Source organism: Nanorana parkeri, unplaced genomic scaffold (genome assembly GCF_000935625.1).
Source record: "Nanorana parkeri isolate BGI_ZX_2015 unplaced genomic scaffold, ASM93562v1 scaffold1289, whole genome shotgun sequence".
NCBI classification, from domain to species: domain Eukaryota; kingdom Metazoa; phylum Chordata; class Amphibia; order Anura; family Dicroglossidae; genus Nanorana; species Nanorana parkeri.
Genome location: NW_017307557.1, coordinates 168,478 through 181,222, shown reverse-complemented (window position 1 = coordinate 181,222; position 12,745 = coordinate 168,478). Strand labels below are relative to the sequence as shown.

Here is a 12,745-nt window from a genome sequence, read left to right as displayed (position 1 = left end):
CCCCACCATCTAAAAATATAAAAGATACAACTGGAAGTGTGGCAAGGATCTATGTTTTTCATAAAGCATGTAGCACTAAAAGGTGCCCCTCTTTCCTAACTCAAAAACTTGTTTTTGCACAAGCAACATCAACTCACAGCCACACAAGCAAATATTTGGGGCAGGGTTTCTGGTGGCCACTGCTGTAGCAGATTCATAGCCGATTTACTGAGTATCACTGGTCAGAATGATAGCCCAAAAGTACTTTTGGAGTTCTGAGCTCCTGAGGCACCACGTCGATTTTTTTTCGTATCCGAATATGTGAAAAGCTAGGCTGGCAATGTAATAAAAAGAACAAATTCATTTTGTGTGTCATGCAAGTAAGACTCAAAGCTAAACTGCAGAATTGTGATGAATGGTTATATTTTTTTGCAACAAGCACTGATGCAAAGTGTATAAGATAGTCTATTTTTTTCAAAGATAATTCAAGATAAAAAGTTTGACAAAAAGGTTAGTTTAGGGAAAGCAGAAGTTCAGAGGAACTTCTCAATTAGAACATGACATCTTCCAGCAAGTAGTTGCAGGTATAGTTTTGCACCATAAAAAAAAAAAGTATGTGATACTGTCAATTCCTGTTTCTATTAACACACCAGTTCCTCCAAGAACATCATAACTTCCTCAGTTTTCAAGTTTTGCAATTTGCGATCAGAGAACGTATAATCCAGTAGAAGGACACTAAAAACAAGAGGGGACGACCTGCACATAAATCAGACAATACGAAATGGGGTTTCACATTAAAAAAAATAAATGGGAGATTGCGAACTACAGAACATTTGAAGACAAAGAAATATATAGCCTCATGTCTCAGCTAAACATAAAACTATCAAAATATATTTCCTGAACTTAAAATAAATTAAAAGCACCTCAGAAGCAAAGCACTATGACTCTGCATAAAACAAAACTAACACCACAATTTCTAAAACATTTCAAAATGTCCTTGTGACATAGACGGCTTCTGACTGTGGTAACATTCACTTCCTCTTCGTATTTTCTGCTCTTCTACACAAGCTTCCTATTTTATTTAGAAACAAAACTGACTTCAATGCATTCCATATGTGTTGCTCCACCTCCAGCTCAGAAATAGCCATTTCGGATAAAACAGGACAGTCATTAAAATTTATGTCTTTTAAGTAATGTGCATAACCATTGCTTAAAGCAGAACTCCAGAAAAAAAAACTAAAAACTTTTTTTGGCTGTTTGCAATTTACTAATATCTTACAACTACTGATGTCAGCCTGCTGCATTAGTTAAAACAATGTTTTTTGCATTGTTCTGAATGGACAAGCGAGATCATGTGGTTTACTTTTCCCACATGATCTCCCTTGTCCAAATACAGAACACCTTGTAACCTGTGTAAAAAATAAAAGACCTTTGGTGACTGGCCAGAGTGCCAAGCAAGCAACCCACTGCCTTCTCTGTGCTATTCAGCATTTGCAGAAAGGTCGGTGGTGCCTAAAAATAATACATTTTAACTAATGCAGCAGCCAGCCACAAATGGGGCAACCATAATTACTAGTAAGATATTAGTAAACTTCAAACCTTCCTTCCCCCCCCAAAAAAATTTTTTCCTGGCGTTCCATTTTAAAGCATTTACCATAACTAGATTGTCGGGCAAAATTAAATAAAACAACTTAACATGGAGCTAAACCCAAGGTGCAGCTAAATGCAACTAATCCGATTCACTATACTATCAGAAACTAAGGACTTCCCTCCTACTACTTGCCATTCGAAGAAGAACAGAGGTGAAGTTGCCATGACAACCAAAACAGGATTTTTCTTAATTTGGAGTGATTTCATTTACTGACAAGTCCAAGTATTTAAAGCTTAAGACACCATTCACACCACATGCGTTGCACTGTGATCCGTTTTTCACCAGATACCAATGCAAGGGCACCGAAAAATAAATGGGACCAGTTCACATCGCTGCGATCCGTTCTATTCTTTTGCAGTGCAATGAAAAAAAAAAAAAAATAGAGCATGCTCTACTTTTCATTGCAACATAACCTAACTAAAAATGGATGTAATGGAACAGAACTGAAGTCAACAGAGGTTGAAACGGCAAGTCAACGTACCGTCTGTTTTCCTACTAATTTTGGTGTGAACGGGCCCTAAAAGATAACTTCTTTGGTCCCTTTTGGTCTGTTAAAAATACCATGAAAAGCACTTTATATCTGTTTCATAAGTTCAAAGAAAAAAAAAAAGAAGAACACAGCACCTGTTGATTTTGCCAGAAATCTTGTCAGCTGATGACTTCCTGTGCTCTCCGTCATCCATTCTATTGTTCTCTTAGGACTACAGAACCACACCCCCATGTTAAAGAGGAGAGGGGAAGGGGGTGCAGTCCCATTTTGTTTCTGCTTTCCTAATACCAAAGAGTGAGTGCGTGTCATACTCCATTGGCCTGCTATAATAATTAACTAATCCTTTTGGCAAGCTCAGTGTTTCTTTATGCCAACTGGTTTCAACCTAATCATTGTGTGACTGCGTCTTTTTCTAACAAAGGGAAAACAGTGGTCCCAATACATTACTTCTGTACACGTATACATGAGCAAATAGTAAACGGAATGTCGGGTATTCTTTAGATCAGTGGTTCTCAACCCGTGTAACTTCAGGACCCACATTTGTCCTTGATCATTAAGTCGCGACCCAAGTCGCACTGCAATGGAGCGGATGGCTTTAAAAGGTACCGCGCGTTCCAGGGCGGACGTACAAACTGTGGGTGGGAGGTGTGTTTGGGCATGAATGGCAACACAAAACACCTCCCACACCAGAATACACGGTAGGTGCGATTGCTTGGTACAGTGCGTTAACGCAATGTGATTAACGCACTGTACCAGTGTGTCCGTGCCCTCAAAAACACTGACATACATACACAATTTCACACAATCACAGACATTCTCCCACACACTCCAAAAACTTTTTGTTTCCTTTGTTTAAGGTACATCCAGTCTCCCTACCTTACGAGAACTGGAGTGGATCCTCAGCCTGGGGACCAGTGTGGGCTGCTGTGCTGTGACGGAGCTCCATCCATCTCTGCATTGCTTCTACAGCTCCCTTGCAGGCCCTGAAGAGGTGCTGGGAATCAGAATGTGATGTCACTCTGGTCCACCTCTACAGGGCACATGAGGAAGTTGTTAGCAATGCACGTATAGATGAAGCTCCCTCACGGCCATACCCCCATCCCACCACACCCCAAGCTGACACTCGGTGCCGAGCAGCATATTTTGAATGGCTTTTCGGCACGAGAACTTAGAGAACTATGAGGCGAGTGATTTTCATAGTCCTCATAGTTCTAGCCAGCCTGTGACAATGAAACTGTAAAAGGTCGGCTCAGTAGATCGGGAAGTGAGCAAACACATACCGGCGTTCGCTCACTTCTCGATCCTGCCACGGCAGAGAGCCGTGACAGGGGAGGGACTGGATTTCCCCCCTCCCTGCTCCGATCCTCCAGCGCTGCCTGGCGGAACGGACGGGCGATAGGCAGAGCCAGCTGTCCCTCACGCAGCTGGGCGGATCCAGACATAATTGTCGGGATCCGTTTCAGCTGCGGTGTCTCAGTATACCACGAGCTGTAGCTCGCGGTATACTGAGCTTAGGGTGACGGGAGGACTCTAGTTTGTGTCCTCCCGTTACCCTTAGGAGAACTATGGGGAAAAGCCCTAACCCCATAGTTCTCCTTTAAAGTGCTGCGTTAGGAGGAGGCTGAGGAACCTCTCACCTAGAAAAGTGGAAGGCACGCTGCGTCCCACTGAACATGGGGTCACAACCCACTTTTGGGTCATGACCCACCAGGTGGGAACCAAGGCTTTAGACCCCAGAACACAAAAGGAGAGTGTGGAGACTCAACTCCTATCACAGATTAAATTGGCTGGGGAAAAGGGCAAATTTGTTATAATGGGGGACTTCAATTATCTAGACATAGTTTGGGGAAAAGGAACTGCACACTCAACCAAGGCTGGCCATTTCCTTAACTTAGTGAGAGAAGTTTAATGGAACAGATCGTAGAAATCTGGACTAGGATGAATACATTATCAGATCTAATAATATGAAACACAGAGCTGGTTTCACACATAGCAACTAGGGAAAACTTGGGGAACAGCGATCACAGGGTAATCACGTTCACAGTAGGTTACAGAAAAGAAAGTTGGCTTGACAAGAACAGCAAACTTCAACAAGCTGCAATCATTATTGAATGATATCAAATGGAAGGAACTATTTATAGCAAAGAACACTAAGAATAAGTGGGGTTGCTTTAAGGATATACTGAACAATAGCATTAAGCCTGTGCATACCATTGGGTAATAAAAAATAAAAGAATAAAAGCTAAACCTGTGTGGCTGAATCCGGAGGTAAAACAACTTGTTAAGAAGAACCTGGCATTTAAGAAATATAAAATGGAAGGGGCAGCACTGGCCTTCCAGAACTACAAGGAATGCAGTAGAAAATGTAAAAGTTAAAATCGGGGGAGCTAAAATAGAAAACAAAAAAATGATTGCCATAAACAGCAACAACAACAAAAAACAACCCAAAAATCTTACAATACATAAATAAAAAAAATTGTGGAACTCCCTTCCACAGACAGTATCAGCTGAGAGTATGGAGTTATTTAAGAACCATCTAGATACCTTTCTCAGCGAACAAGATATACAGTACAGGAGTTCAGGTAATCTTAGTAACAAACACACGCTGGAGGCCATGCCCCTCCTCTCCGCCCAACAGTTTGATTGATGGGCTATGGCTCATCTGCCCTCAGTATCCTCCCCCTGCAACCAGAAAGTTCAGGGAATGGAGGATCGCTTCAGGAGAGAAAAAAGGTACCGAGTAGTTTTTACCCTAATGCATTAAGGTAAAACATGCCCAGAATGTACTACTACCTTAATTCATGTCAGTTTTTAGCTAATGCATTTTTTTTATGGTGCCATGTAATTTTATTTTTCTTTACACGCCTTCTCCTGGAACACAACCAAGGCACTTCTTTGCCCCTCTGTAAACATCACAGGGGCTCCCTTTTGTGTTCAACTTGGCATGACCTTAGGGAAAGATAACACAGGGCGCCCTGTCTCATTTCTGTCAGATGCAGGTCAACTTTAGGACTACAAGGTAGTAAGCAGTAAAATTTCGGAGGGATATCGCAGTGCCAATGCCCCACTCTGCATGCATGGCAAGGCAATGATTGTGTCCTTAGCGGCTACAGTACTGACAATGCAGCAGTGATTTTAATGCAGGCCAAGAAGTGCTGTCACTTTGCAGGAAGCTAGGTGATTACCTAGCAGGATCACCAGGTATTTATAGAATAAGCTTCACAATTAATTGCTTGTTAAGGAAAAAAATCAATTAGAAAAAGTAAATCTAAAACATGGCAAAGGAGATTTACTTTTTAGAAAAGGTCAGATTTAGCTTTTTATGGTTCACTAAACAATTGATCAGAATTACCATAATTTGTAATCTGTGTGCTTAGCTCAGTCTTAGCCAACATCAATTTTTCAAAAGAAAGCACTTTTTTTAGCAGGCATCCAGTTAGGACTGTTGTATCTGACAATTCTATAAAAGTACAATATTGAAACATTGTGGTCAAACCATGTTTTCATTACTAGATCAGATATTGGTACTTGATCTAAGTAATAAAGACATGGTTTTTACCACAATGTTTCAATGTTGTACTTTTTATGTACCCATTTATTTATGTCATTTTACAAACAAAAACCTCCTATCACCTGAAAATGTAGACCATGGGTCTAAGAAATAGTTAGAGAGTTTAAAGTAATAGTAAAGCTTTGTTAAAAAAATTAAAAAAAAGAGGAATATTTGCTACATGGAGGCCCACCTTTCTCAAAGACTGTTGCCGTTTTTCTTTCAAAGTTCTCAATTCCTCGTTTTCAAGTGGGTGCTCTCAGTGGTCCCCCTCCCCCCCTGCACGAGTGCCCCCATCAGCTAAGCGGCTGCTATGGGGGCACCTGTGCACGCAGTAGCTGTGTGCATTCATAGACACACAGACCTGTGGCAGGCCATGCCCCTCCTCTCTGCCCAAGGTTTGACTGATAGCAGAAGGTGCCTATGGCTCCTCTGCCGCTGTCAGATCCTGGCCGAACGGCTCTCTCCCTCCTCACGGTCCTCTGCCTCCCTGCCGCCGGCTGCAGCGCTTCACTTCTCCTTGGATCCAGAGGAGAAACCCCACGGCAGGAGTAGGGGACACAGCCGATCGCGATCGACCAGTGTTAGCTTTGCGATCGACCTAATGGTCTAGAACATTTACATACAATTGCCTAGTGAACATATGGTGATAACATTATATATAATAGCAATAAGAACCTGGCCGACATGAGCAGAGGGATCCATTGGAGCAGTCAGTGAAATAGAACTTCTAAAATCTAAAGCAGGTTGCCTACCAGGAGCTTTACAAGCTGTTAAAAAGGGAAGACACTAACCTTGGTTGGGAATTCTCTTCATACATGCGTTCCTTGCCTTCTTTAAACAAACTTATTGTTTGCTTTGTCTTCTTCATGAGGTTTTCCATGAAGACTCTAAAATACTCATTTTCACCAAGCATCTCCATCTTTCCCTCATAGCGAGACATAATGGTGCGGAGGTGTTGGTAGGTATCAGGAAGCAGGTCCAAAATATATGGCGGACTGTTTTTCAAAGCGAGTCTTTGATTCTGGCACAATCGAACAACCTGTATAGCGATAAAAGACATTTAGGTTAAACTAATGCGATTATTTAAAAAATATATAATTTTTAAAAGGTAACATTTAGGAAAAAACAAGCTACGTTAACAGAACATAATACAAGGAACAGTCATATTAGCTGCAACCTCCATTCTACTGTTGTGATAATCATAAATTACTTGAAGAACTCCAAGAAAAATTATTCTTAACCCTAGTAGTGGGGTACCCCCTCGCTGCAAGGGTTAAGTGCTGGTTTTCATCTGGGGTATAAAATAATGTTATACTCACCCAAACCTCAGAGCTGGGTGACTGTTGAAGAGTTTATATTCATCAGACTAAAAAATGTTTTTTTCTGGAAGCTCAGTTCAAGATTACAGTGCAAGTAATACAGGTGTAGATCAGTTACCACACAGGTCACTGGTACCCATCATTCCATTTCATTCACACAAAAGCTCATCTGGCTGCATTATGGTGGGTCCTCTGCTTGACTATGCAGTGTTTGCATTACAACTGGATGTTCAGCGCTACAAGTGTATGCTATTAACCCCTTAGTGACACTGCTTCAGAAAATGTTTTCGCTTCCGAGGACCGGAGCAATTTTGCCATGCATTTGTTTAAACATATTTTCAATCTTCATCATGCATTACACCGACACATATATTTATATACCGTTTTTTAAAGAATAAAATGGGCTATAATTTGAGGTGACATATTTAAAATTATTTTTTTTTTTAATATTCACAGCTTTGGCAATAATAATGTATACATAAATAGTGTAGCTAAAAGAAGGTAATCCATAATAAATCATTTTATTTGTCCTGATTTATAGCGTATACCATATGTCTGGGATTTCAGTTTATTTTGGGAATTATAGGTCACAAAATACAAGTGAAATATAATTTTAGTGTGGAACAATTTTAGAATGTCGTATGTTTGTCTCCCATCTTTAATAGCCTCCTCGGCACTAATTTTTTTTTATTAAAAGTAATTTTTTTAAAAACTTTTTTTTTTTTACTGGATATGTACCAAGTAAATTCAGGATGTTACTATGTAACTATAGCGGTGCCATTGAATTCAATGCACCACCACGCCCCCTCCCGCCCCAGAACGCGGGGGGGAAGTTTCTTACTGATCGCGGTGCGTTCCAGCAGCTACCGTTTTGGAACACATGCTTTCGGTGTGAACAAGCCCTTAGACACACAATTAGAGCTGGCATTGCCTCTGTAAAGGTTAAACTCTAAACTTGCACAGGACTTTGAGGGGACAGAGTGGAGAAGGTTGGTAAATACTGCCAGCATTCTTTTAGAACCAAAAACCTCAAAATTAACAGGAATGTAATCTTGTATGAAGACATTCAAAACATAGGTGGAGTGCCAAGCAATTATGTATTTAGCTGCCACTGTGATTCATGAGGTGAGAGAGCAGGCACAATAACCCCATCTACATTCCACTGTACTGCATGTTAGACATTTACAGGTTTCAAAACTACTTCAACCTTCCAGAGTAAATAGTGTTACAATAAAAGGGTTGCAACAGGTATGCAGGAAAGTGTGTACAATGGTGACAAAAATCAGTTAACAGCCAAATATTTACAAGTAATCATCTCACTGGACTGCACTGGTGTTCCCTTTTTCTTTAGCTCAGCTTGGCAAGAAAGGTCATTTTGCTGAGGCTTCCTAACTTGGTTGTCTGAACCTAGGCAGCAGTGTTTTTGCAGGCAGGTGGTCTATCGATTGGTACTACCTTTCATTGGGCTCTGCCACATACATCGGAGCGGGGAGGGGGGAATCCCTTCATGGAGCCGTGACTGACAGTCACAGCTCTCTGCAGAGATAGGATCGAGAAGTGATCGAGCGACGGTATGTGTTCGCTCACTTCCCGATCTATTGAGCCGACGTGTGACGTTTGCATTGTCACACGTCGGCTTGAACAATGAGGATGAGTGATTTTCTCTCACCTCATAGTTCTCCTTTAGTGCTAAACCCTCGTGTTGATTTTTAAAAACATTTACATGGATGTACAGAAAATAAATTTCCTTCATATAGATTTTTGAAAGCTTTAGCGGACGTCATAGTTTCCACTGTAAAACGGTTGAGGTTTCCTTTAACGCTGATCACAGAGATGACAGCCACATTGTTAAATACACTGACACGGACTGCTTCATGAGTTTTGTTGTTTCTGCAGCTATGATATATTGAAAAAAATGGTATTTCTCAGCTTTCGCAAGAATAATTTGCATCATTTTACCTATAAAACTGCTGTGGCCTTTTTAGGCAATGTCTTTTCAAAACGCACCCAGAAATCATCATAAGGTCATAAATGAACCTACATTTTATAGTCTGTATTAGCAGTCCCAAAGATCTGAGCTTAGTTATTTCTAAACCATGCTCATCCAATAACTACAGACCTAGAAACTTAACTTTGGTTCCAGGAAATGAAGGGGACCATACACAGGAATAGATGTTAAAAAAGCAAACATACCCAGCATGGATCTATAAAAGTCAATTGTTATCTAGAAGAAAATAGAAAAACGGCTTGCTCAGAAATAAGCGGTTAACGACGCTTAGCTTCAATTCACACCATAGTGTTAAGGTGGCCATACACCTACCGATTTTTGTACGATAATTGCGGGAAATCCCACGATCGTACGATAATATCGGCAGGTGTATTGAAGGCGTGCAACCGTTTCTACTGTACGATTGCACGTCTCTGGTTTTACGAGCATGTTTGAAAACCAGCCGAAAAAATGTAAGATTTTCGGCGGGTTTGTGGCTTGCTCGTAAGACAAATGCCGCACAGGCCGGTGTGCGCAAGCGCACACTGCCCGCTCAGCATTGCAGTCATTGGAAGCCCTCCCCTCAGCGGGGCGGGCTTGCGGTGATTGCAAGTACGGTCTGTCCAAGATGGACAGATCGTACAAGCTTTTAACTAGCTTACAACCATGGTTGTAAAGTGTATGGCCAGCTTTATAGTGATGCACATTCCCATGTTTGTCGCACATCCCTGTTGATTGCAATGTGACCGTGGACACGTACCAAATGCGGGAAAGTTTTTCCGCATTCTCATCGCAGGAAAACACGGCATTTGCTCGGCTGCATTTGGGGTGCCATTAACTAATAATGGCACTGCAAGTGCCTTGTGTTTGGTGTGCGTTTTGTGAATGCATGCTCACAATATGCTACGGTGTGAATGGGGACTTACTCTGAGGGCCTGTTTACACTAGCCCATCTGCCAAAATGCTGGGTTCTTTTTGTGGGCTGTATTATGGCAGGTCCGGCAGTAAACCTTGTATAACGTACTGCTGGAGCGGTCACAATTTAATTTTTCTTTTAAAACTTAATTGGTAGTGTACACTCCATTCAGGTCACCACACAGCAGCATGTTGTTGTGCGGTGACTTGCAGCTTGCCGCGGAAAAATGCATCAGGTTGCGTCAAGTGCACCACCATCACAATCGTGCTGTCAAGTCCCGATGTTATAGTCGGAGGAATCACCAGCGGAAAGAGACACTTAGCAAAGGCTTCCGCTTTCCCACAGCAGACTGGAGAAGACATATCAGTCTAGGCTTCTGTATACAGGTATTCCTCACTTAACGACCGAGTTCCGTTCCTACGACCAGGTCGTTAAACGAATTGGTCGTTAAGGAACTCTATACAGTACTGTGCAGTATTAGTACAGTACTGTATAGCGTTGTCGATGTACAGTACCGAACAGTGTACTGTACATCGGGCAATGAAAAAATACTTAGCGGGACCCGCAGTGAAGATCGGGGGACACCACTTCCGTCGGTGACGCACTGACGCGCAAGGTCGGAGGTCAATCGGCGGTCCGTCGTAAGTGCGAGTGGTCGCAAAACAGTAAGTCGCTAACCGAGGAATGGCTGTATTTGCTGTTGATATAGGACATGACAGGAATTTATACATGCAGACTGAACAGTCCACTTTAACTACTGTAAGTGCTGGGGAGGGCGATGGGACCTCTAGAAATGTACTTCCTCATTTCAGTTTCACTATAATTTTGTGCAAAAGGCATCAGCGCAGTTGGAAGCATATATGTTTAACTTTTAACTGAGAAATTGATTTTTTTACTACAGGGCAGTGAATGAGAAGGCTTTTGCAGGAATACAAAAATCGTCAAGCATGCTATGTAAGCTAGGGCATTCAAATAATATGCATTCTAATAAAATGTTCACTAAGCCATTAAAAACAACAGTGCCGAGCCCTTAAGAGCCTAAATCCTATGTACATATTATATATCTGTACCCCAAATTAGGCCCAGCAATCAGCAGGTCACGAGGAAAAAAACAGAGATCCATTCAATAAGGAAGTGCTTTAATAATCTTCAGTCATACAGTTTTGGTGTTCATAGACACTTCTGCATACCACTGTTTCAGGGACTGGTTATTGGATCCACCTGAACAAATCTAGCTTCTACAGCTTGTTAATGAGAGGGATCACAAAAGAATGGCTAGACTATTGTGTAGAAAATCCCAGCAGGTCAAACGTTTGAGCTGATGGAACCATATCTGGCAAGATCATTTATTACAGACCTTTTATCCATTATATTATTTGGTGAAACAATTGAACCTCATGCCTGTATGCCTCGAGTTGCAATCACAAGACTTGCTGTTTGGATAATTGTGGTAAAAAAGCAAATGCACAGTTGTGTCAAAAGGAAAGCATTTGAATTCTATGGTTTTAAATATCAGGACATAATAAATCAAATTTATAAAAAATAAAAAATTAAATGTGATCTATAGCAGATCTTAAAATTAGGTAAATACAACATCAGATGAACAATGACATATTACACTGTCAAACAAAGCCAAAATGGAGAAGTTGTGAGAAAAACTAAGTACACCCTTACTGCTGCCATAGGCATTAAGAGGCTACGTAGCAGCCAGGTGCTGCTAATTCAATACTCGTTTAACTAATCAGCAGCAAGTGTGACCACCTCTATAAAAGCCAAAGTTGTAGCAGTTTGCTGGTCTGGATCATTCAGATGCATGTTAACACTACGCCAACATAATGCAATGAATTAGAGAAGTAATTGTCGGTGCCCTTCAATCTGGAAGGGTTATAAGGCCATTTCCCAACAATTTTAAAAAAAGTCAATCATTCTACAGTGAGAAAGGTTATTCACAAGTAGAAAACATTCAAGACAATTGCCAATCTTTCCAGGAGTGAATGTCCTAGCAAATTCTCCCCTCTCCCCCAAAAGGTCAAACTGTGCATTGATCAGAGAAATTGCAAAAAATCCAAAGAGTTACATCTCAGACTCTACAGGCCTATGTCAGCATGTTAAATGTTAGAGTTCACCACAGTACAATTAGAAAAAGACTGAACAGGTATGGTTTGTTTGGAAGGATTGCCAGGAGAAAGTATCTTCTTTCTAAAAAGAACATGGCAGCACGGCTTAGGCATTCAAAGTTGCAGCTGAACAAACAAGACTTCTAGAAAAATATCCTTTGGACAGAGGAGATCAAAGTGGAGAGGTTTGGCCATAATGCACAATGCCACATTTGGCAAAAACAAACAGCATATCAGTACAAACACCTCATACCAACTGTCAAGCACAGTGTTGGAGAGTTGATGATTTGGGCTTGTTTTGCAGCCACAGCAGAACCAGGGCACCTTGCAATCTAGAGTCAAAATGTGAGGCCATCTGTCCGACAGCTAAAGCTTGGCCAAAATTGGCTCATGCAACAGGACAATGATCCCAAAAAAGGAAAGAAAAGAATCGAGGTGTTGCAATGGCCCAGTCATAGTCCAGATCTCAAGCCAATTTAAATGCTGTGGTAGGACCTTGAGAGCTGTGTATAAACAAATGTCCACAAACCTCAATGAACTGAAGCAATGTTGTAAAGAGTGGGCCAAATTCCTCCACAACGATGTGAAAGACAAAGTCGAGCAGAAAACTATTGCTTCAAGTTATTCCTGCTAAAGGTGATTCAATCATAGTGTACTTTGTTTTGGTTTTTCACACAACTTCTCCATTTTGGCTTTATGTTTGTAAAATAAATAACGACACGGTGTAACATGC

At 41.3% G+C, this 12,745-nt stretch overlaps 1 protein-coding gene across 1 annotated transcript in view; it reads right to left on the bottom strand.

Moving 5' to 3' along the window:
• Positions 1 to 12,745, bottom strand: part of CBL (Cbl proto-oncogene) — a 60,183-nt gene that overhangs the window by 34,517 nt on the left and 12,921 nt on the right. The window contains exon 2 of the mRNA XM_018569118.1: positions 6,465 to 6,712. Coding sequence (XP_018424620.1) covers positions 6,465 to 6,712 — 248 coding nt within the window. The remainder of the gene's footprint in view (positions 1 to 6,464; positions 6,713 to 12,745) is intronic.